Raw genomic sequence first — 24,168 nt, forward strand, 5'->3', positions numbered from 1 at the left:
CCTTCCCAGGCAAATAGGAGACCCAAAGCTCTAATTTGGACTGAACCTCTGATATAGGGGGAGAAGGCCTTGCCCTGAGCCAGGGATTTGGACCAAAAAGGGAACTAAAAACAGCTGGGTTGAGGCAAGACTGGGAATTGTTGAGAGGCTAAATGAAGTGACAAGTCCACAGGGTGGGGGGAAGTAGTTGGCAGAGAGCTGAAAACAGCTCTGAGGCCAAAGGGCTTCAGTCTGGGGCTGTGAGCCCTAGTAGAGAGGGAGGAGAGACATTCTCTGAGGCAACGACGATTCAGACAGATCCAGGAAGGTGTTTGTAAGATTCATGAAGTCTCTCCTGTGGAGGGTGAGGAGGGAGAAGCTGAGGGCACTGAAGCATTTAGAAAAGAGGGGGCCGATGTCGATCACTCAGCCCTGTGTGATTTTGTCTTGAAAAATCTATGGTGCATGGATTTTTGGCCAGCCAGTAACTCTCACCTCCCATCTTGTACACGCCTAGGTCATTCAAAATTAGTGGGACACATAGTACTAGGGAAACTTCTGAATCTGGGGAGACAGAACAACCTAGCCAAGCACAAAAAGTCCGTATCAATCTAGCCATGCAAGTGTTCATTTAACCAGTACCAGCTAGAAAGAAGTGTGTACAAAGGGAGGTCTTGTTGATGGAGTGGCCCTTGTACTTAGAGTGAAGTAGAGTTTAATTGGGAACGTTTGACAGAGAAAATGAATGTTGGGCAAAGTTTTGAATCATAGTTCAAACTATGGGAGTGGTGATGGTGGATGGGGGTGCCAGGGCAGGAGAGTCCTGCATGAGACGTGAGGTAGGAGGTAACAAGTTTAATGCAAGGGAGTCAGATGATGGAGGGCCTTATGGCAAAAGCATGACGTGGTTTAGGGCTATGGGGAGCTACTTCCTGTCCATGGAAGTGATTAAGGTGGCCCTTGAGGAAGATAATCATTGCTGCTCTTCTTAGATTCATCACAGCAGAGGCTAGAAGCTTAGATTTGGTACTGGCACAGTGGCCAAGGGTCTGAGTATTGGGAGTAGAAAGTGTGTGAAGAATCAAGGCCGGACATGTAGACTTAGAAATATGTATTTGAGTGGTAACTGAACTCATTCCCCGAGCAGTGGTGACAGGGGAATCTCAAGGCCAGAGAAAGCAGAGGAAAGAGGAGAGGGGAGATAATGAGCTGTGGACAGAATGATCACAGATGGCAGTGGTATCCTGATAGTCCAGTGCTCTTTAGTGAAAATAGGCTTCAAGGGATGAAGGGATGGTCTGTGGTTCACGAGCTATTCGGATCACTATCTGGATACCACGGGTGAAGCTGGATGTGTGTCTTAGTTGCCTAATCTCACTTTGGCTATCAAACCTGAGCCAGTAATAGATTTTTGTCCAACCTCAATCCTTGAGGAAAGGATTTGGGAAGTTGTTTTTATGGTGAGGACAGTGTTTCACACTGAACAGGACAGGAAAGTTTCTTTTTATTATTGTAATGCTAATTTTGCCTAAAGTGATGTGTCCCCCCCACCGTCTCCCAAGTTCAGCACTGCACCGAAATCTTGAAAACCTTTATGATACTAGGCAGATGTTTTGGCACATGTAGAAAGTAGTCATGCATCAAGAAATGGTTTGTTTGAAAAAATAACCAAAGCCTCTTTCCAACAGATAATGATTCCACATGAAAACCGAACCAGTGAGGCCATGTATAACAAAATGAACATTTCCCAGCTGAGTGCTATGATTCCTCAGGTTGGTGAAAATGATCTAGGAAATTTTATCTTAACTGGTCATTTTACGAGTGACTTTGCATCATGTGTGTGTAAACTTTTGCCTTGTGAAACCTACCACTCTTATTGGTTATCATCCTATTTGTCACTCACCACATAGGATATCCTTTGTGCCTCAGGATGCTTTCTTTTGTAGGAAACAGAAAACCTTCCCAGGAGTGGCTTAAAAACTTAAAGCCCATTTTCTTACATGACAAAAGTCTAAACGTAGGTGGCTGTTGGTATTGCTCTTGCTGGCTAACAGTGTTGTCAAAGACCAACGTTTTGTTCTTTCCACTCCACTCTCCTAAGTCTGTTGGCTTCTTGACTTCCTGTGTGATGACTCATGGCTGCGAGGTGACTGCCACAGCCCCACGTTTCACACCTGCCATCAGGTCAGGAAGAAAGGGGAAGGGCCAGGATAGCCATGTCTGTCTCTTTTAGCAGGAAAAAAAAAAAAAAACAACTACGAAGCTTTTCCAGGATATTCCCACATATCTTCCCTTTATTTCTTGAGTAAGATTGGGAACCATGGCCATCCCTTGCCTACAGGGGAGGCCACAAGTGACTAACTGGTTTTCCATTTCAATAGTGGATACAGGAAAGGGAGGAAAAAAAGAAAAAGACAAGAAATGACTTTTGGGGTAGCTGGTTAAAAACACCCAGTTAGTGATGCTCTGAAGAGAGGACACATGTTACTTCTTGTTGCTGCCTATTTTTCCCTGTGTAAGAAAGGCTGCACCAGAGGGGAGGCCAGTAGTATGTGGGGCATCTGTGTGTGGACACAAGTGAATGGGGGCAGGGGGCAGGGGTGAGGGTAAGCACAAAGATGGAGTGTGTGGGGAAAGGAATGGGAGGAAGGAGTCCAGGTGGGGGTAGAGAATGAAGGAGGGAGAGCTAAGGAGAGAGGGAGGGTGCCGGAGGGGCCAGGGAGTGAGTGACTGTGCCTGTCACCGTGTGAGGGGGTGTGCTGTCTGGGCAGATGGTACAGAGCACGTGTGGAATCTATGATTCAGGCAGTAGGTCTGGGTGGCAGTGACCAGTCATTTCTTTTGTAGATTTGAGCAGTTACATCTCTAACTTTGGTCACAAATCCATTACAAGCGATGGACTATGTTCAGCCAACTATATTTGCCTTTCTCCTTGGTTGCTGCCCAACAGGTGCTCTCTCAGTCGATGTTTTTCTCTCTCTCCTCAGTTTGACTGGCTGGGCTACATCAAGAAGGTCATCGATTCTAGACTCTACCCAGGTCTGAAAGACATTGACCCTTCAGAGAACGTGGTTGTCCGTGTCCCACAGTACTTTAAGGATTTGTTTAGGATATTAGGCTCTGAGCGGAAGAAGTAAGAGCTTTCTTTTGCATTTTATTGTGACTTTTGTTTTTCTTTTTACATTATAAAGCCTTTCCTCTAATATCTTTGGTATAACTGTTGTTAAAGAAAGTTACATCAAAAGAGTCTTAGGGAAAATCGTGGTGCCCTTTGTGACAAATTGGCCAAAATGATCATCTGATGTAATTTACTTGCTGTGATAGCAGCAAATACACAATGTTTTTGCTCCTTATTTCTCATCTTTCTCCATATTTTCTGTCTGAAAACCTAAATTGTTCCCTAGTTTTGGGAACTAGTTATATTAATTTTCTGAGCTTTCTATATGAATATCTTTTTTTCCAGTTCATTCTTTGTCCTTTGCTGCCTTTTTTTTTCCTGGTTTCTGTTTAGCCTTTAAGCCCCTTTGTTGCAATATTACTGAAGCCCCTGTGCTGAATAAGAGTACTCTGACAACCATGGAAAAATTGGACGGATGAAACAACTTCAGGAACTGTCTGGTTTTCCTTATTTTAAAGCATGTTTTAGAATTTGTTGCTTTGCTACTTCAGCACTACAAAACAAGGAAATCCTGAAATCGCCCGTGAAAGAGAATTGTACATCTTGATGAAGCCATTCAGATTTGACTACAGAAAATGAAGCACAGAATGGTCAAGTCATTTTCAGAGGCAGTTTACTAGGCTAATTGCCAGGCCATAATTAAAAATCATATTTTCTTATTTGGACTCAGACAAGGCTATCTTGCCGGGACTTATGTTAAAAAAGAAAAGATGCCTGCAGAAATCCTAGAAATAAACTTCAGCATCCATCCCTACTTGTGGGAACACTTCAACACTTTGGAAGAGCTGCTTTTCCTTTTAAGATGATATTTTCTCATGATAGAGGGAATATGTGTTCATTGAGGAAAGTATACAGAAAAGGGAGAGAAGAGATAATAAATCTACTGAAAATTCTGCCACTTAGAGATAAGCAGTGATCCTATGAAAATTTTCCAAGTGAAAGTTGACTCTAGAGCTAGGTAAGTGTCTGTGTGGGGTGGAGACTGGCTATTCAAGGTGTGCTCCCTAGACCAGCAATGCTGGCAGCATCACCTTGTCACTTGGGCCCTTTGGGCCCCTCCTCCACAGGGGCTGGTGCAGTAGTTCTGAGGCAAGTCCCCAGAATCCGTATTTCAAAGAGAACCCCAGGAGAGTCTTTCAGTTAGTGGTTTGTTTTTTTGGGGGGGGCACTCTTACCATTGCAGGATTTTTACCTCAGTACCCAGGGTTCACTGTGTAGCTGCTTCAGAGAACGAAGAGGTGGACACCAAATAAAATTAGCAGCAGGCAAAAGTTTATTAAAAAGCCAGAATAGCAAAAGTAAGAATAGCACAAAAGCTCTCTTTCCGGAGAGGGGGCATTTGAAAGTGAGGACCCCTGACTATGGGCAAAGGACTTTATTTTATAGGGTTTTGGTCCGTCTCTCCCCACTTTTTTTCTTTGTTGGCCTGATAACTGTAGGTGCTGAGTTGTTCATTTCTGTGGGAAACATGACAGGGGAGTAGGTAGTGTTTGTTACAATTTTAAGAAAAACTTTAGATCTGAGGGAGCTTTTCTCATGGTCAGTCCTGAAGGAGTTTTTCTCATGGTCAGACGTTCCCAGCACTGTTTTAAAATATATATATTTTTTCTACATTCAGAGATCTCAAGTCCTAACCTTTCCCTCTCTAGCTATTTTACCATATCTTTCCCCATCATGTCACTACCTTTGAAGACTTATTCATGTTAACCACCATTATGATTAATAGTTACCTTTGATCTTTTTTTTTTAATGTTTTATTTGTTTTTGAGAGAGAGAGAGAGAGAGCGAGCGCGTCAGTGGGGGAGGAACAGAGAGAGAGGGAGACACAGAATCCGAAGCAGGCTCCAGGATCTGAGCTGTCAACACAAATCCCTACGTAGGGCTCGAACCCACAATCCGTGAGATCATGTCCTTAGCCGAAGTCAGACGCTTAACCAACTGAGCCACCCAGGCACCCAAATAGTTATCTTTGATCTTAAAAAAAAAAAAAAAACAACAAGTCTTGTTCCCACTTTACAGATGAAGAAGCTGAGGGAAAGGGATTTCTGCAGCACATACCTTGATGCAGAGGTAGAGCTGAGATTCTAAACTGGGCCACACTCATTTCTACATCCTGTCTCTTACATACATGTCCCTGTATGGAAAAGAGACCCTTTTCAGACATTTCACTGCTAGTTTTGGAGATAGTTCCCCTGGCATTTCCTGGTTAAAGGCCATCCTGGGTTGGTATCGGCTGGTCATTGCTCGACTGCTGCTTCCCCTCTTACAGCATGCCCCCTGGCAGCCTCGTGGTATTAGGGTTTTCCTTCTGACCCAATGGCTGTGGGGGCAGTGGCACTTGCTCCCTGGCAAATGATGGTGCATGGTGCAAAACTAGAGCAATGGCATCTCCCAGAGGTGGTGCCAGAGGCTGCATTGGCCCTTGCAGTTCAGGGAGTCAGTGGCCAGGGCAGGGCCATTTGGAGGCACAAGATGGAGGCTGTCTGTAGTGAAAAGGAGTTGGCGGTCAAGGTGGAAGGGGTGAAGATGCTGTGATGTGCTAGGTCCCTCAAGTTATGCCCGTCTCTTCCTAGCTCACTGTTGAGTGATCTCATGTGAACAGTTTGAAATCAACTCTGGTGGGAGTATTCACACCATGGAAATCGGCAAATTCTACAAAGCAAGTGTTTTTTTTTTTTCCCCCTCTTGGAAAGCCAGTTGTGAAACATTTACTAGTATGTCACTGGTTGAGAGGTGCTGCAGATGTCCCTCCCCTTCTGTCCTCCCATCAGATCTCTCCCGACTCCAGACCTGCGGCTACCTCAGACAATCAACCATCTAATTTGGTCTGAGGAGCAAAATGGAAGGAGGGGAGAGGCCGAGGAAGGATGGGTTTATAGAGATTTTTCTCGGGGTCTTCCTGGCAAGACCTGGTCTCCTAGAGATCATCTGCATCAGTGCTTTGTTTTGTTTTGTTTTGTTTTGTTTTGTTTTTTAAGCAGGCTGGCCTAAAGCAAACCCTTGGAGATTTTGCCAAGCCTCTGTGATCTTTCCTGTCTTCAGTATTAGTTTAATATAAAGCAAGCACGGTGTACAGTGAGATGATTTTTAATGAACATAGGGTCGTAGAGGCTGACCTGGAAAATGTGTTGTTATGTGGACCTCTTACAGGGCTCAGCGCTGCTGAGGGTGATCTAGGGCCTTGTTGCTCAAAGTATGACCCATGGAGACCAATATGGGCCTGGACTGAGAGTTTGTTAGAAATGCAGAAATCAGGCTCCACTCCAGACCTGCTGCAATTTAGTAAGATCCCCAGGGGATTCATATACACATGAAAGTTTAAGAAGCACTGATCTGGGATTTAGAAAGTCCTAGTTTAGCTGTGTTTGCAGAAAGATGAGGAGATAGAGTTTTCCTAGACCAGTGGTTCTCAAGCCTGACAAGCATCAGCAGTCCCTGAAGGGCTTGTTAAAATAGACTGCTAGGTCCCATCCCATAGCTCTGATTGATTAGATCTGAAGTGAGGCCTAGGGATTTTCTATCAAGTTCTCAGGTGATGCTGTAGCTGCTGGTCTGGGGGCACACTTTGGAACCACTGCCTTAAGTGTACCTTTGAGCAGCCTCTAGGATTTGGGAAGATCTCTTTGGCTTTGAGAAGAACCTGTTTGGCTTACCTCAGGTAGTTTGACTTAGAGGACCTGAAGAGCAAATGTTAGTTCTGGATTTGCCACGTAATTGCTAGTCCCTTGAACTCTGTTTTCTTTGTTTGATAATGAGGATAATAACCATCCCCTAGCATTGTCATGAGGATCAAAAAAGGCACTTAATGCTCTCTTAAATGCAAACAAATGTAAGCTGTCACTAATTGACAAAGGACAGCAAAAGCTTCTTCAAAAATCTCTTCCCAGTCAGAGGCTTTGGGAAATTATTTCATGTTGCGCTCTCAATGGCGGGATCTCTCCCGAGATGTTTTACTTTCCTCTGTTGTATTTATTGCCATTTGGGGAAATTACCATGCTGCTGCAAATGCTTTTTGAAAAAAAAAAAGATGTTATGTATTATTTTGAAGGACTGTTGCTGAATCTGATTTTTGTTTTGTTTTTTGATACATGTGAGCATTAGGTGGCAGTGATTCAGTCATTACGGTCAGATCTGTTTCTGGCGTGGTAATGTTAGCACTGGAAAGCTGCGCTTCTAGCACTCCGTCGGTATATTTATAAAGCCCTGGAGCAGCTCATCAGCACCATTGTCTTGCTGTGCGAGCTTCCCTGCACTCCATCTTCCACTCACGGAGGTCTTGTTACACTGTCGTCTTAGTAATGCCTTGCCCATGAAGGCCTCACACGCTGTTCCTTTTTCGCTCCCACAGATTTCTGCAAAGCATTTGGGGTCTTTTGACTGGCCAGGAAATCTTTGTTGAATTAGAGGCATTAATTTATCACTGTGTAGCACGGGAAAAGCACACAGGCTTTCAAGGTAGACACACCTCTATATGGTCTGGCCTCCATTGCTTATTACACTGGTTCTCCACCTTGTTTGCACATTGGACTCAGCTGGGGGAAACTTAAAAACATTATTTATGGTGGATCCCACCCTATATAGAGGTCCTGACTTCATTGGTCTAAAGTGGCCTAGCATTTATGTGGACTTTTTGAACCCCTCAAGTGTTCGTACCAAGTTGGAGATGCACTGACTCTGTGGTCATGAGGAGTTACTTAATGGTTCTAGGCCTCAAGTTTCTTTATATGTAAGATAGGCTCAAGAACACCTCTCCTATAGTGGCAGTGCCCATGCTTCTCAAACCCCAGCATACTTGCACCGTACTGCTTCTTCAGCAACCACCGTCAGGCCTATCTCAACAACCTCCCCACTGAATCTCACTCATCATTGTCCCACGAAGGGAGTACCTTCTGAACTCATGTAAGCGTATCTGCTGGCCACAGACCTCCTTCTACTCTTCACCTGCGGATCCAGCACAGCTCTTGTGCCTAGGGGAAACGTGGAGACCTGGCGTTGGGGTCAGTCAGGCTCGCCTCCTTTGACACTCGAGACACTGGGCCCTGACTGCTGCCTGCCTTGTCTTCTCTGTGGCCAGACTTTGTGCCTGTCTCTGTGAGTGATGACCCTGCTCACCATTTTCCCCAATACACAAGCAATTCCTAATTATTTAGCCCATCCAGAGTTCATAATCCTGCCTCACAGTCCTATACCTTCTAGTCTTTAGGCACAGCTCCATCCCTGTTCCTCTCACAAAGCTGAATCTTTTTTTAATGTTTATTTATTTATTTTGAGAGAGAGGGAGAGAGAGCTCATATATTTGTTCAAAATGTTTTGAAATAGTCAAGACAGCCATATGAAGTGTGGCTTTATATCCACGTAATTGTTGTATTAGCCTAATCTATGTCGATAATGTGTCTTGAAGAATTAACTAATAGCATTTGAAGGATTAATTAATGACTTTTGAAAATACCTATTCATTTTATCTTTTGAAACTCCTATTTCTGTATTTGTTAAAAACATTCTTAATATGTTATTCCATTAGTATATCTCTATGTAAATTAAAATAACTATTTTTTAAATGTTTATTTTTGAGAGAGCGAGCGAGTGACCAGGGGAGGGGCAGAGAGAGAAGGGGACAGAGGATCTGAAGTGGGCTCCGTGCTGACAGTAGAGAGACCAATATGGGGCTCAAACTCATGAACCATGAGATCATGACCTGAGTCAAATTCAGCCACTTAACCGACTGAGCCACCCGGGCACCCTGAAAATAACCATTTTTATAGTATTACAATAACTATGTACTAGGTATATATGGTGAAATATATTTAATTGCTGAGAATACGCATCCACCGGGTTAGAGCGCCATGCAAATGAGAGTGTGGGTTGTTTTTAATGGGCCAGATATCATCATCGTGTCACATGGCTCTTACATGGCTGTGTGACCCAAGAGCCATCCCAGGAATGTGTGTTATTAGTCACCATGGTAATGGCACAGCTAGGAGGGGATGGGTCATTAAAAATTCATCATCACTATTGAGTTAGAAATTAACTCAGATCACGTATCCTTCTGAGGTCAGGGCATCTTTTGCTTAGAGAAAAAGGCGACACTGAACAAAATGTAATGGATTTTTAGAAATATCTGTTACAGGCACTACATGAATTGTTTATATGTTTGGAAGAGAATGACGACAAACAGTATGGAATTTACTCTTTATCCAGGATTTTGTTATTTATTTTAACCTCACAGTAACCCTATAAGATAGGGATCACCCTCCTTGTATGACGAGAAAGGATAAAATGATCAAGGTTAAGTGACAAGCTCAAGCTCATGTAAGTATGGAACCAGGGTGCGAGTCTAGATAAGTGGTTTTAGCCAATGTATTTCTGTTTGTTTCCAAAAGTAAGAATTCATCTGCATTTTATCAAGTCACCTAATAATTCCGGGGTATGAACAGTTTCTAGACCTGAAGGACTAGGCAGCAGTGGATTCTGTGCCCTGAGAGGGAAAGCAAAATGTTCACGCTGAGGCTTCGGGCTGAAATCTTCATTTCATCTCTCTGTATTAAGTGGTGAAAAGCTGGCCAATTTGGATTGAGCTTTTTGACATTGTATCATCTTATGTCATTTATCAAGTACAAGTTCTATAGTTTTGTATGAGCCAGAGGTCCCTCCATGGAGCTTTGCCAACAGTTTTCCCTAAGGTGTTCTACAGAGTATCCGATATCAGCCTAATTATAATAAATGTGCATTTCTCTCTGTTAACAGGACCATTGCCAACTATTTGGTGTGGAGGATGGTTTACTCCAGAATTCCAAACCTTAGCAGGCGCTTTCAGTATAGGTGGCTTGAATTCTCGCGGGTAAGTTTGAAGAAGATTATCATTGGATAACTTATACATGCCAGAACAGTCGTGTATTAACTAATCCAATAAAAATCATTTTTAGGGATGGGGCAGAGGGAGTTTTGCAGCCCAAGTTCTACTTTTTTCTCTTTTTGCTTTATTTCTTTTTATTAAGTTAAACCTTATGTACTTACTGTAAAGCACACTCAAGCTGTACTTTGATGAGGCCATGTAAAGATACTTGCAGCAATATTTGGGACAATCTTACTGTTTTTTTTTTTTTTAATTTAATTCCAAGTTAGTTAACATATAATGTAATAGTAATTTCAGGAATAGAATTTAATGACTCATCATCACTTACATATAACACCCAGTGCTCATCTCAGCAAGTGCCCTCATTAATTGCCCATTTAGCCCATCCCTTCCCCCAACACCCTGCTAGCAACCCTCAGTTTGTTCTCTGTGTTTAAGAGTCTCTTAGAGACCATCGTATTGTTTCCACTCCCTCTTATCAACTTATTCCCATTTTTCCTGATGTTTTTAACTGGGTCACTTTAATTACAATATTAATATATCTTAGTGATCTGTTGATCTGTTTGTAACTATTTTTCATTTTCAGTATTCTGAATATTCAAAATATACATGATAAACATATTAGATGGTGAAGTTTCATCTTCAGGGATAGGTTTTGGTCTTTAACTTTATCTTGACTTTTGTTCAGTCTTTGATTTTATCCTAATTCTGCTAGGCCAAAGAGACCTAAATTTCCTCAGAGACCTGGCTCAACTGCCTGAAACACTTTTCCTCTCTCCTCCTGACCTGGTTCTTTGATCTTTGCTTCTTTCCCTCTCTTGTTTTCCTCTTCACTTACATAGGTGTTACTTTGTTTTTGTGTCAGAAACTTTTGTGTAATTTTCCAATTAATAGAGGCCTAATGATTTTGTGGCTGTCTTTTTTTTTGCATTTTAAATAGCTTGTGACTTATAAAAAGTATTTTAAATTTATTGTTCTCTCAATTAGAAGTGAATGACAAATTTTATAAGCAGTGATTTCATTTCACAGACGTTTTGGTTATTAGAAGTGAGTACAGGAATTTTTGGTGGGTCATTACTACTAAGCAATAACACAATTGTTTTGGATACATTTTGGCCCTCAAAGTCACTAGATTATTGACCTTTGTGCCGAACAGCATAAACCAACTATATTTTGAGGCCATATCAAAGGGTTAAGCTACAAAAGAAGTAGATTTTATATTTATATATAAACGTGTGTGTGTGTGTGTGTGTGTGTGTGTGTGTGTGTGTGTGTGTGTTGTGTGTGTGTTTAACTCCTGTGGATCACATAGAAGATAGTACCCAGCTGCTTTGGAACTGTACTGTGAAAAGAATGAGAGAGAATGGTGTAAGAAGTAGTGTGTGAAAATCTGAGGTTAGGTATGTTTAGGGATGTTTCTTGAGTGTAAAGTGCTAAATATGACCTTGAATTGCCAAAGATAGTTGTAGGATCTCTTTCTCTAGAGATTTTCAAAATAGATTCATTGCTTTCCTGTGAGAGGAGCTGTGTTGCCAGAAGGAAGGGGAGGAGTAGATGAATTCTAGTGTTAACCCTGTCTGCTGTGCACCAGCAGTCTGGCTGGGACATTGTTTAGGAGGCTCCTTGCACTATATACTAACTAACTTGGATGCAAATTTAAAAAATAAATTAAATAAAAATTAGAAAAAAAGAAAAGGTGCCCCCACCATGCTCAGCGCCTCCCTTCCTTGCTCCTTGCCTTCAGTTTGCATTTCCAGCACTGAACTTCGAACCTCCAAGGACGATTTAAACAATATTTATTTCTTTACTTTCATCACCAAGAGTAAACCTTTGAACCTTCCAAGTTCTGCTTTGGAACCTCCTTACTTGTTTGTAAATGTTTTCTTGTAATGGCTTAATTGGGACAGATGGAAAAAGCATTTACATCTGTTTTTCACTTGGTTCTGGGTGTGTCCTTTGCTATGACACAATGTAAATATGCCTTTTGTGTTGTTCACAGTGGGCCCTGTTCTCAATGGACTTACTTGTAAGTGTACTGCCCAGAGCGGGGGAAGCCCTCACTGGGCAGGAACTTTGATCACTGGTTGATATTAGACTTTCCTAGCAGAACTTCAGTTATCAGTAGGTGTTAAAGACTATCTAGACACTTCATTTAAGGGGAAAATTGAAAGGAAGGGATAAATACATTATTTTCACCATCAAAATATTTTCATTTACTTTTAAATATAACTAGAGACAAGCAGAATTTATTTCTTCATGTCATTTCACCATTGGCCCTACCATCTGATGCACGTATGTGGGTTGGGGTGTGCATTGTGTTGTAGACTGTTTCCTTCATGTTGTTTGAATTTTGTTCAGCAAAAGGTTTTATCCAAGCAAACCCCAATCTGGATCAATTATTTCCCACAGGTAATTCAGGGGACCACGACTTTGTTGCCTCAGTGGGACAAATGTGTAAACTTTATCGAAAGTGCCCTCCCTTATGTTGTTGGAAAAATGTTTGTGGATGTGCACTTCAAGGAAGATAAGAAGGAAATGGTAAGTGCTGCCCCCCCAACTGGTAAAAACAGTGGCAGTCCACCAGATCTCATATGGATGTGGTCAGCAGGCTGGTGTCAGCCTTCTAGCTCTTGAAGTGATGGATCTAGAAAGATAATAATAGTTTGGCTTCAAAGAGGAATTCCTACAGTACAATATTAACTAAAAACTCAAACCTAGAATATAGCCGTGGAAATTAAGAAAATTTAGAAGTGAGAAAACAAGCATGAAATCATGTCACCTAGAATCTGAATTTCTCCTGGGGAAGTTAAATGTGTAAAATCAATGCTTAGGAACAGAGACAGCCTAGACAATTTTATGATTAGATACTAGACTAGTGTAATTACAAAAGGTAAAGGTTTCCTAATCAGCCTTCTTTGTTATAGAGATGAGGAAGCTGGAGACCCAGAGGTGAAGTGATTTGTAGTATATTTAACAACTATTAAATGGTTTAGAAATAGAAATAAAATGCAGGTTTTTTTTCTACTTATGCTGTTTTCTGGAAGCTTCACAACGTTGACATTTATTTCAGAGATGACACTCTGTGTCTATTTTTTCATTAACTTAAGAAGAAATCCATTTATTTCAGAAATTCCTAAGCGTATACAAAAAAGGAATGAGGAGTGTAATGAGCTTTCCTGTACCTGTGATCTGTGGTGATTTGTAGTTGCTGTAATCGCATAATGGCCCAACCAGATCTTTCTGCTAATAAAACATGAGATTTAGTTTCATTCACCTACTCAACAGATACTTGTTGAATACCTATTATATGCTAGGCACTGTTCTAAGGGACTTGGGATACAGCAGAGAACAGAGCAAAGATCCCTGACATCATTGAGTCTGATCAGTGGGGGGACAGACAAATGTGTTGCAAGATGGGTAAACCCTAGAAAAAAGAAAAAAAGGAAATCAGAGTAGAGAGGAATTGGGAGAACTGTAAGGTGAGGGTGTGTTGGGGGGGGGTGGTTGTAGGATTAAATAGGGTGGACACAAAAAGCCTCACTGTGAGGATGACATTTGGCAAAAATTTGTAGAATGTGAGACTTAGATGTGGTATCTATCTATTTTAGTGTGGTAGGTGGAAGGATTAGCTAAGGCAAAATTCCTATGGCTGGGAGGTGCCTAGGTGGCTCGGTCAGTTAAGAGTCCAACTTCAGCTCAGGTCATGATCTCATGGTTCATGGGTTTAAGCCCCACATCGGGCTCTGTGCTGATAGCTCAGAGCCTGGAGCCTGCTTTTCAGATTCTGTGTCTCCCTCTGTCTTGTGTGCTCTCTCTCTCTCTCTTTCTCTGTCTCTCTCAAAAATAAATAAACATTAAAAAAATTAAACAAAAGTCCTATGGCTGGGTTGTGCCTGGAAGGCTCAAGGAATAGCAGGGAGAGCCAGGGGGCTGGAGCAGAGTGAGTGAGGGTAAGAAGTAGGTGCCGCAGGCAGAGCAGTAGTAAGAGGATGGTAGCATTTTGTAAGGCCTGTGGACCACTGTGGACTTTAATCCTGAGTGCAGTGGGGAGCCAATGCAGGCATTTGAGCAGAGGCCTAATGTAACCTGACTTATGTTGACTCCTTCTGTGTTGAGAAGAGACTAGGGAGTCAAGGACAGAAGTCAGCAGACTAGCTAGAAGACTATTGGAGGGACCAGGTGAGAGATGATGGTAGCTTGAGCCAGGTGGTAGCAGTGGCAGTTGTGGAAAGAGATTAGATTCTGAATATATTCTGAAGTAGAACCAACATAATTTGCTGACAGATTCATTAAGGGATCCAAGAGTGAGAGCTTTGAGTCTTATTCAGTGAAAGCATGGGGTTGCTCTTAACCGAGAAGAAGAATGCTGTGGGAAACCAGGTTTGGGTTTGGGAGAGATCAGGGAGTTAGTTGTGACCATGTTGAACTTGAGGTGTTATCAGACTTCCAATCGGAGATGTCAAGGAAGCAGTAGGGTATGAGTCTTGACTTGAGGACAGAGGTTGGGATTTATAGTTGGAGGAGAGAGGAAAAGATACGAAATAGTTGTCCAGGGGAGCAGGAAAGTGAGTAAACTGAGGAAATATGGTTGCCCAGAGGCAGTAAGGGTCTAGATGCAGCTGGAGGTTATGAATTTAAAGAATCCTCACCTTTGCGGTGTGTTCTTCTTCATTTGTTTCAGCTGCACTGGAGGAGAGGGTATATTTTGAATTAGAAATTTAGATTTAGCCACGGTGGGTTTTTTTTGGGGGTGTGTGTGCATTTTCTTTGTGATGCATTATGGTTTACAAATGTCATGAAGCAAAATACCAAGGCATAATTAACTGGTGTAGGGGAGGAAAAAGAATTTCCCTCCACCCCTCTAGATTCTTGAGACCCCACTGTGATAAAAGATTAACAAGAGAAAAACAAACAAGTTTAATAATGTGCATATCTCTTAATTACAAGGAAGAGACCCAGGAAAACTGAGGAACTCCTAGAAATGGCTCAAGCCATGGCTTTAATTACCATCCCCAGCTAAGGAAAAAGATGAGAAGATGTGGGGACAGGGGTGGGCAGGCTGGTTTGGGTAGGTTACCTGGAAAAGCACAGTAAACACAGGGAAGGTTATTCTGCAGATTGAAGTCCATGCTTTCTCCATTGATCAAAGTTTCTAGAGATAGAGTCATCCTCCTCTTGCTGGTACAGGGAGGAAGATGCCCTTACATTGGAGATTTCCCTCATAAATGTTAATTTCTCTCACAAAAGAATAACTTCTACTCTGTTTTGAGAGATTCCTGTGTCTGCACCTCAAAAATAATCAGACCAAAATAAACAGTATGCCAAAGAGGTGTATTTTGGGGTGGTATATTTTGCTCCCCTTCACTAATAACAATCTGTTGTAGTCATTCAGATACGAATACATGAGCAACTTGGATGCAGGAGGTCCACAAACACTGATTTTAAAGGCAAACGCATAAAGCCGGTTAAGTCATGACAATTCAAATGGTTGGTATTATGTGCTGCTATATAGTACCAACTGTGTGATATTATGTGTTGATACGGTTGGGGAGGAAGAATTTCCTCTGCCCTTCAAGGTCCTTTTAGGTGGACCAAGAATCAAATTGACATGAGACAGATTAACAGGAGAAATCCACGTTTAGTTTTATATGAGAATCCACACAGACATGACATTTTAAAGACCAGCAAGATGAGGCTTCTAGGACCTCCTGAGCTCAGGACAGGGACATGTTTGGAAAACAAAGGTGGCCCTGCTGTACGAATAGATTACTCAGGTACTGAGGAGTCTTTGTTACTAACTGTCTTCCAGGTACAGGCTCCCCTTTCCAATGTAAATGTGGGCAGCTGAGGGGTAAGGTAAAGAGCTTTTCTGAATCTGCTAGGTTTTGATTGCTTTTGACTCAAAATAATCTTGCCAAAGTGGCCCATCTTCGGGCTGTTTGCCCTTGGCCCGTACGATACATAACTATGTATTTCCTGAAGTTTGCCTTGGAATACCATAAATCTAAGTATATTTACCAGGATTATGGCTGTTTTTTTGATACTTTGGAGGAATTTTCTGCCAAGTTTGAGACTATATTTGAACCTGCAAGTTTCCTTGCAAATAATTCCACTGGAGAATTAATGTCTTATTTCAAAATACTCAATATTCCCATTGTGTGTTTTCTTTCACTCCTTGCTTAGAGTAAATGGATTGAGAATTTATCAGATATTCACGGAGGTAACATTATAAGCTCTGGGAAGGATATAAAAACAAGGCATAACGAAGGTTTTTTTGTTTTTGTGTATTTTTTTTTTTTGGCAGTAGAAGTGTTTTAAGTAAGATGAAAGGTATGTGGATTAATTTGTTTTTCTCAGTTTTGGTATGACACTCCCCTTTTCATGTGTCAGGGTGCAATATTCTAAAATAAAGTGGATTTTGGCCCTTTTCCCCCTTATTTTGATATACACGGGACATGGAAGTGGTGGGATAGTAAGGCAGATACTCATCTATTTTACATAAATTGTTTGCCTCCCTTAAGCTGAGCAATTTGCCTCAGGGACTACTTAAATTGGAAACTTATAAGAGAAATACCTGGCTTTTTATAGCGTTGTTACAGGGCTCTCATCCAAGAGCCACCTGGAACCACTGATTTACTTGAAAAACATTCTGTGTTATTAACTACAGCCCAAAGGAGAAAAAAAGAAAAAAAAAAACAACCCAGAAAGATCCCCAGTGGGACAAATTCCAGAGACTCTAACTCAGAAGGAAGGCTGCCATTGTTTGATTTACAAAAAAGATCGCTAAGCATATGAATACATTCAGAAGGTTACATTTCAGGTACTTGTCAGACTATAATGTGTACACCAATCAAATGAGGATCTTGTAAAAATGCAAAATCTCATGGCATTTTACCAAGGATCTTTTTACCTTAGGTCTGGGTTAGGACCTAAGAACTTGCATAACAAGCTCCCAAGTCGTGCTGATGTTGCTGGTCCAGGGACCACACTTGGAGTAGCAAGACCTTTGTATCATTTATTTTCTTAGGTAGTTACCACCAGACTCTCGTTCCTGGTGATTAATGTGAGCAGGGTCTGCTGGTGACTCAGACTGCAGTACTTTGTTTACCTAAGCCTGTTGCATTAATGCAAGTAACTGCTTCAGTTTTTCAAATCATTGAAAATTTCCTTGTTTACATTGTTTGAAATGGACTTTGTCAAACCCTGTGTGGGGGCCTCCAGGCTTCTTGTTTGTTTGTTTTTTCCCCTTTAACTGATTAGTTTTCCTTTGAAAACTGGTACCTAGGTTCCTCCAAGGGACTTCCTACTTCTCAGTATCTGTTTCTATAGCCTCTTAATGGTGGGATTGGCCCAATGACCTGAGCAGTTCACTTTGAGGTTTTCTTTGTAGAGGAGAAAGCCCGTCCCCCCACCGCCAACCAAGGTTCTCTTCACTGGGGAAAACACACAATTCCAAGTTACTGTTTCTTTTCATTTCCCATATGCAAGTGTGCATGTTCACACAGGCACACACATACACATTCAGACTAATTCACTCACACATAACTATGGGAGTTTCACCATTTTAATTAGAAATGGGAAGAACAGCATGTACAAAAAGGAGAATTGTTCAGTGCAAAAGTACCCAAAGAGGGCATTTGGAAGAATCTCGTGCCTTTCAGAGAGTGGGATGAGGCCTTAACTCATATGGGACTAGCTGTGGGACAGGCCAGTTGAGTAAGAATAGGAAGTTGCGGAACTCTTTGGACAGTGGTTGTCTTTGTTACCTAAAGTGGCACCAGCCAAAAGAACTTGAATATGAGCCACATATGTGATTTTACATTTTCTAGCAGCCTCATTAAAAAAGTAAAAGGAAACAAATGGAATTAGTTATAATAATATATTTTGTTCAACCAAGTATATCCAAAATGTTACCATTTCAACAGGTAATAAGTATAAATGTTATATATTTTTAAATGTCTATTTATTTTTGACTGAGAGACAGAGACAGAGCGGGAGTGGATGAGGGGCAGAGAGAGGGAGACACAGAATCTGAAGCAGACTCCAGGCTCTGAGCTATCAGCAAAGAGCCCACCGTGGGGCTCGAGCTCATGAACTGTGAGATCATGACCTGAGCCAGTCAGACGCTTAACTGACTGAGCCACCCAGGCACCCCTAAAAGTCTTTGAAATCGCACGTGTATTTTATACTTACGGCACATCTCACTTCAGACTAGCCACATTTCAAGTGTTCATTGGCCACTTGTGGCTACCGTGTTGGACATGTAGTTACCATATTGGACAGTGCCTATTTAAAGAATTGAAGAGGTATCCCTTGAGTTCCATGTGATGGGGCTTAGTCCTTGGGTGAGAGTGTGCTTAGAGGCAGGTTTGGGAGGGTGGGGTCATTGGTCCCTGACCAACTGGGTTTCATGCAGGCCTCTAATATCAGAGGGGATGGACTCAAACAATACCAGGATTCATGGCTTGGGAACCAGGGTTTTGAGTTGGAGTCAAGCTGCTATTTGGTGAGGATGTTTCAGGTTCCCTGGTATATGATCTTAGAGGAGGAGATAAATTCCAGATGCTGCTCTGAGGTTAGCACCTGGGAATCTTGGTTCTCACTGGTGCATAGACTGGGTGGAGTGGAGTCTGTAAGTTAAAGGCATTCGGTGCCTTGAAGTTGCAAAGGACTTGGTCAGGCTGAAAGCCAGGGGTTCCAAGCTTAAACATAGGCAGTGAGTAACATTAAATAACATATAGGAGTAAAGCTGGCTAGGTGTCAGCAAAAGCCAGGGTAAGTCTAATGATAAGTAGTAATTGCCTCTGGACCTTGGTGTCTGGGACACAGTAGTGGTGAATAGGAAAGAACGTGCTATCCAGGATTCAGCTCAGGCTATTTTCATGAAAGATGCCTGCCTTGCTAGGTTTCTGGTTTGTGTGTGTGGCTTTTTTTTTTTAAACTTTGTTTTTGTTTTTTGAGAGAAGTCAGAAATAAGGATTCTTTTAAGTGTTTATTTATTTTGAGAGAGAGACAGATTGTGTGACTAGGGGTGGAGCAGAGAGAGAATCCCAAGCATGCTCTGCGCTGTCAGTGCATAGCCTGATAAGGGTCTCGATCTCATGAACTGTGAGATCATGACCTGAGCTGAAATCAAGAGACATATGCTTAACCCCCTGAGTTACCCAGGTGCCCAGAAAAAGAGATTCTTATGTGAAATCTCCCACATTTAAAATCTTTGTCAGTACTTTGGAGGCAAAATGAAATATGTCCTGGGGATATCATTTTGTGCCTTTTATGTTTGCATTCTCTCTCCTTAGTCTGCAGAACCAAATATCAGGACCTTGTCTATTACCGACCTTGTTTCTTTAATCTTATTTGGAAGACCATGTTTAATTAAAAATACTGCATGTTAACTAAACATTTAACAGGTTGCTTTTATGGAAAGTTATACACAGGATATGAAGTGGGACTCCTCAAAGAATTCATGATGTATTGTCACTATAAATAGAGTGTGTTACCTCTCTCTCTGCCCCTCCCCTGCTTATGCTCTCTTTCTTTCTCTGTCTCTCTCAAAAATAAATAAAAACATTAAAAAAAATAAATGACAGGAGATTAAGGGTGTGTGTGTGTGTGTGTGTGTGTGTGTGTGTGTGTGAAGTATGTCTAAAGTATCACTTGATATTTTGCTTTTCCATTTCCTTATTATTTTTATTATTACTATTATTTTTAAAATAATCTCTACTCCGAAAGTAGGGCTCAAACTCATGACCCTGAGATCAAGAGTCACACTCTTTATTGGCTGAGCCAGCCACGTGCCCCTTCCTTTTTTTATTATTAATGATGATTCAGACCTGAAATATATCAGTAAAGGCCCCAGGTGGATATCCCCATCCATGAAGGGTAGGTATAGATTTCAACAATAGCCAGGAAGAGAAGGAATGGTCACCATGGGCCTATTGTGATTGCACTGGTAAGGGTTTTTATGCTTTAAGAAACTGGCAATAATAATAAAGTAGCTAACTTTTATTGAGGTTTAACTGGATATCTTGTACTCTTCTAAGTGCTTTTAATACATAAACTGATTTAATCCACATAATGGTCCCATAACCGCTATTACTGCCCCCCATTTTCCAAATGAGGAAACTGAGGCTCAAAGAGTTTAACCTCAGTGTCATACAGCTAACAAATGTTTTAGGTGGGGTTCATGCCTAGACAGTGTAGCTTTAAACTAGTGCTTTATTCCCCTGCTTCTCTCTAAAAAATCACTTGAATCTGCACCAATTTTATGTCTTGTCTAGAATGAGGAAACCAGTCATAATGAGGAGACTTCTAAGTGGCTTGTTTAATAATTAATACACCCTTATCAGGAAATTACTTATTATGATATTAAGGTCTTATAAAAATAAAAGGCACCTGTTTATTTCTTAGTGTTTTAGAGATAGGAAACATTGAAATAGATTTGCTCCTATTATTTCAATGTTTTTTTTAATTTAAACAAATTTTTTTATGTTTATTCATTTTTGAGAGACAGAGATATAATGCAAGCAGGGGAGGGGGAGAGAGAGAGAGAGAACATAGAATCTGAAGCAGGCTCCAGGTTCTGAGCTGTCAACACAGAGCATGATGTGGGACTTGAACCCACAAACCATGAGATCATGACCTGAGCTGAAGTCGGACACTTAACAAACTGAACCACACAGGTGCCCCCTCCCAATATTTCAGTATTTTAAAGACAAATATAGTGAAAGCTTAATTTAAGTCCAACCAGTTGACATTGCATTTTTATGTTCACACAGTTTTCAGAAGAGGAAAACAATAAGAAACAGGCTAATTCAGATGCTATCAGAGATTTCATCTCAGAGCAACTTTTCTAGGTATATCTTTGGCCCAGTCTATACACTGAGCTCAATTTCCAGTATTTTCTTTTTTTAATGTTTTTTTTTTTTAATTTATTTTTGAGACAGAGACAGAGCATGAACGGGGGAGGGTCAGAGAGAGAGGGAGACACAGAATCTGAAACAGGGTCCAGGCTCTGAGCTGTCAGCACAGAGCTCGACATGGGGCTCGAACTCGCCGACCACGAAATCATGACCTGAGCTGAAGTCGGATGTTTAATGGACTGAGCCACCCAGGCGCCCCTCCAGTATTTTCTATGTATATCATTCTGAGGAGTGATCCCTGATGTCTGGAATGGTGACCCAAAGCTCTGTAAGATTTCTCATCAAAAAAGGCTTTTAAAAAATGTTCATAATTCTTTAGTTAACAAGACAGAAATGTGAACATGTACATCAAAGAACAATTTTCTATTAAGTATTAATGCAAAAAAAATATTTCAGCTTTAACTGTATTTTCTAGAAAATTCGGTGAAGTTGGTTTCCCATTTGAACATTTTGGCTGTGTTGTTCTTCTGTGTTAAACCATATCATTTTGGCCACCTGGGTGACTCAGTGGGTTGAGCATCTGACTTCAGCTCAGATCATGATTTTACAGTTCATCAGTTCAAGCCCCACATCGGGCTCCCTGCTGTCAGCACAGAGCCTGCTTTGGATCTTCTGTCCCCCCTCTCCTGCTTGTGCTCTCTCAAAATTAAATAAATATTAAAAAAATAAAAAATAAACCATATCATTTTATTCATTATAGACACTGTGTCCCCAAAATCTACTTATCTTTATTCATGTATCTCACTTCTACCAATAGGCATTTTTTTTTTTGCTGGTATCACATATTTTATATGTTTTTGTTTTGTTTTATGTTTATTATTTTTGAGAGAGAGCAAGTGAGGGAGGGGCAGAGAAAGCGGGGGACAGAGGATCCAAAGCAGGCTCTGTGATGACAGCAGAGAGCCTGATGTGGGGTTTGAACTCATGAACTGTGAAATCATGATGTGAGCCACCCAGGCACCCCTATATTTTTGTTACAGAGTGAACACTGTTAAAGAAAAAAAAATTATTCTGATAATTGTTAAAATGGTAAGGAAGATTTTATTCAGTACTATTGTAAAAAATGCTAAAACTATCACAGAGGTGGGAGAGATTAGGCTCAACTCTGAATAGAGCAAAGACCCATGGGGATTTACATCCAACAAACTGAACCAGGGAGTCAGTGAATGGAAAATTACTAAGATGAAACATCAGAAGTAAGGGGACTTTTGCTGAAGGCAGACCAGTGTGATCAGATATCAAGGGTAGAGGATGGGGAATTTGATCAGAAATGGAGGGGGCTCTGATATCAAGGGTGGGGGATTCTCTCTAAATTGACCAGGATTCTTGCTGAAACTGGGCTGTGCAGGCTTGGCAAGGACAGGATGGGGCCAAGGTCAAGACCTAGTCAAGAAGGGGCTTAGAGGAACCTGTCTAAAGTTTGGTCAGGAAAAGAGCCTTGGTCAATTCTCAAATCAAAGCTAAAGTCACAAGTCTCTTCTTATACCCTAAAACATTCTGTATGCAGAAGGTTAATCTAGTTAAAGAGGAACAAATCTTTTATTACACTTCAGATTTAGACCTTATTAAGAATTAAGACTTTACTTACTGTGTAAAACAATTCACTAATTTCTCCTGTGCTCTAGTAGCTTATTTCTTTTTCCCTTTCTAGTAAAGACAGCGTTCATGTCCCCAAGTAATGCCATAGATGACCTACAGTATCTTCCAATTTTCTGGGCTGTTCTGTATGACCAATTCCGGTAGTAATTCTTATCCCCCAAACAGGTTTCTCCTCCCATCCCATCCTATGGCAGCTGGCGCCAAAGACTTAAGTACTCACATGGGTCCAATTGCCATGGTGGAGTTTGAACTTGCAACTTCCATACACTAGGAGTTCACCTCATTAGTGAGCCAAGATAATTGAATTGATGTACTGCCATTAATACTGATGTTCTCCAATTCCCCTGCTCACCATTTCTCTCAGTGGTTGAGTAAATGAGATGTAACTCTAATGTTGGTGGCAGAAGTCACATGAAAGTCAGTGTCCTGCATTATAGTGATGCCCGTATCCTGAGGGGTTTTTCCTTCCTTGTGGTTGCTGCTACTGGGCAGCCATTGTATAGATCAAGTTCCCTTCCGTACAAGTCATGTAAAGCAAGGCTATTCTCTCTGGCTACCATATCCCTGTCTCTTTTTGTCTGGTCAGTGGTATCAGCTATAACGTCAAGATCAGTTTCTTTGGTTCTTTGCCGAAGACCTGTCTGAATTAAGGCAACCCAAAATGATAGGAGTTTTAAAAGCCCTTTTAATGTAGTTACAAAATATTGACCTTCTATAGAAGTTACATTTTCTGCCCATTTTTTGCAAAGTGGCGTTAGCATCTCATAGGCCAGCTGTACTTCTATCCATTTGGGCAAGTTAGTTCATTAATGTCTCTGTGCCTCCATCTTCCTGTTTATAAATGGTACACCAGTTTCTGCTGCTATAGTAATGCTGTGTAATGATCAATCACAAAACCTCAGTGGCCTTCACCAGTGGGCAGTTATTGCTGCTACATCTGGAGTCAGTTGGTGGTCCCCTGGGCAGCTCTGGTTACTTTGGCTGGGCTTCTCAAATGTCTGCGGTTTGGCTGGTCTAGGCTGGCTTTGGCAGAGCTGATCAAGATGGTTCGGCTCTGCTCCAGCTGTTGGACTTCCTTCAGCTGGCTAGCCTGGGCGTGTTCTCACAACAGTGGCAGAAGTGCAAGTGAGCAAGCAGAGACACATGAGGCCTCCTGAGGCCCAGGCTCAGAACTGGCATGAGGTCAGGTCTGCATTCTGTTGGCCACAGCACACCACGGGGCTGGTCTGGATTGACAGAGTGGGGACATCGGGCCTGCACTTGTAGTGAGAGGAAGTGCAGAGTCCTACAGCAAAGGGCGTGGACAGAGGAAGGGGTGTAGAATTAAAGCCATCATTACAGTGAATCACAGATAGGGATGGATACAAATAGTACTTCAGGTCTGTGGTGAGGACCGAGTGAGGTGGTCCACATAGAAGGCGTAGCACAATGCCTGGTGCATAGCAAGTGCCCAGTGAATGTTAGCTACTGTTATTACCATGTGTCAAGCTTGAGGTTAATCCTAATGAAGGAGTTTATGCCATCAAAGTCCTGGCCTGGACTGTGGCAGCTCTCCTGCACTAAAATCTCCTCTTTCTCATTTCTCTTTGAGAGAGTGGGAATGAGGGAGGTACCCGGGGTTATTGCTACTCCTGGTC

The 24,168-nt window shown here is 41.7% G+C and overlaps 1 protein-coding gene across 2 annotated transcripts in view; it reads left to right on the forward strand.

Annotated features, from left to right (window-relative positions):
* The window catches only part of PHEX (phosphate regulating endopeptidase X-linked), a 223,280-nt gene that overhangs the window by 60,558 nt on the left and 138,554 nt on the right, over nucleotides 1–24,168 (forward strand). For both annotated transcript variants that reach the window (XM_027054518.2, XM_053202160.1), the window contains 4 exons: nucleotides 1,668–1,751; nucleotides 2,967–3,112; nucleotides 9,902–9,995; nucleotides 12,420–12,548. In XM_027054518.2, the coding sequence (XP_026910319.1) occupies nucleotides 1,668–1,751; nucleotides 2,967–3,112; nucleotides 9,902–9,995; nucleotides 12,420–12,548 (453 nt within the window). The remainder of the gene's footprint in view (nucleotides 1–1,667; nucleotides 1,752–2,966; nucleotides 3,113–9,901; nucleotides 9,996–12,419; nucleotides 12,549–24,168) is intronic.

This window comes from Acinonyx jubatus, chromosome X (assembly GCF_027475565.1).
Source record: "Acinonyx jubatus isolate Ajub_Pintada_27869175 chromosome X, VMU_Ajub_asm_v1.0, whole genome shotgun sequence".
NCBI lineage: Eukaryota > Metazoa > Chordata > Mammalia > Carnivora > Felidae > Acinonyx > Acinonyx jubatus.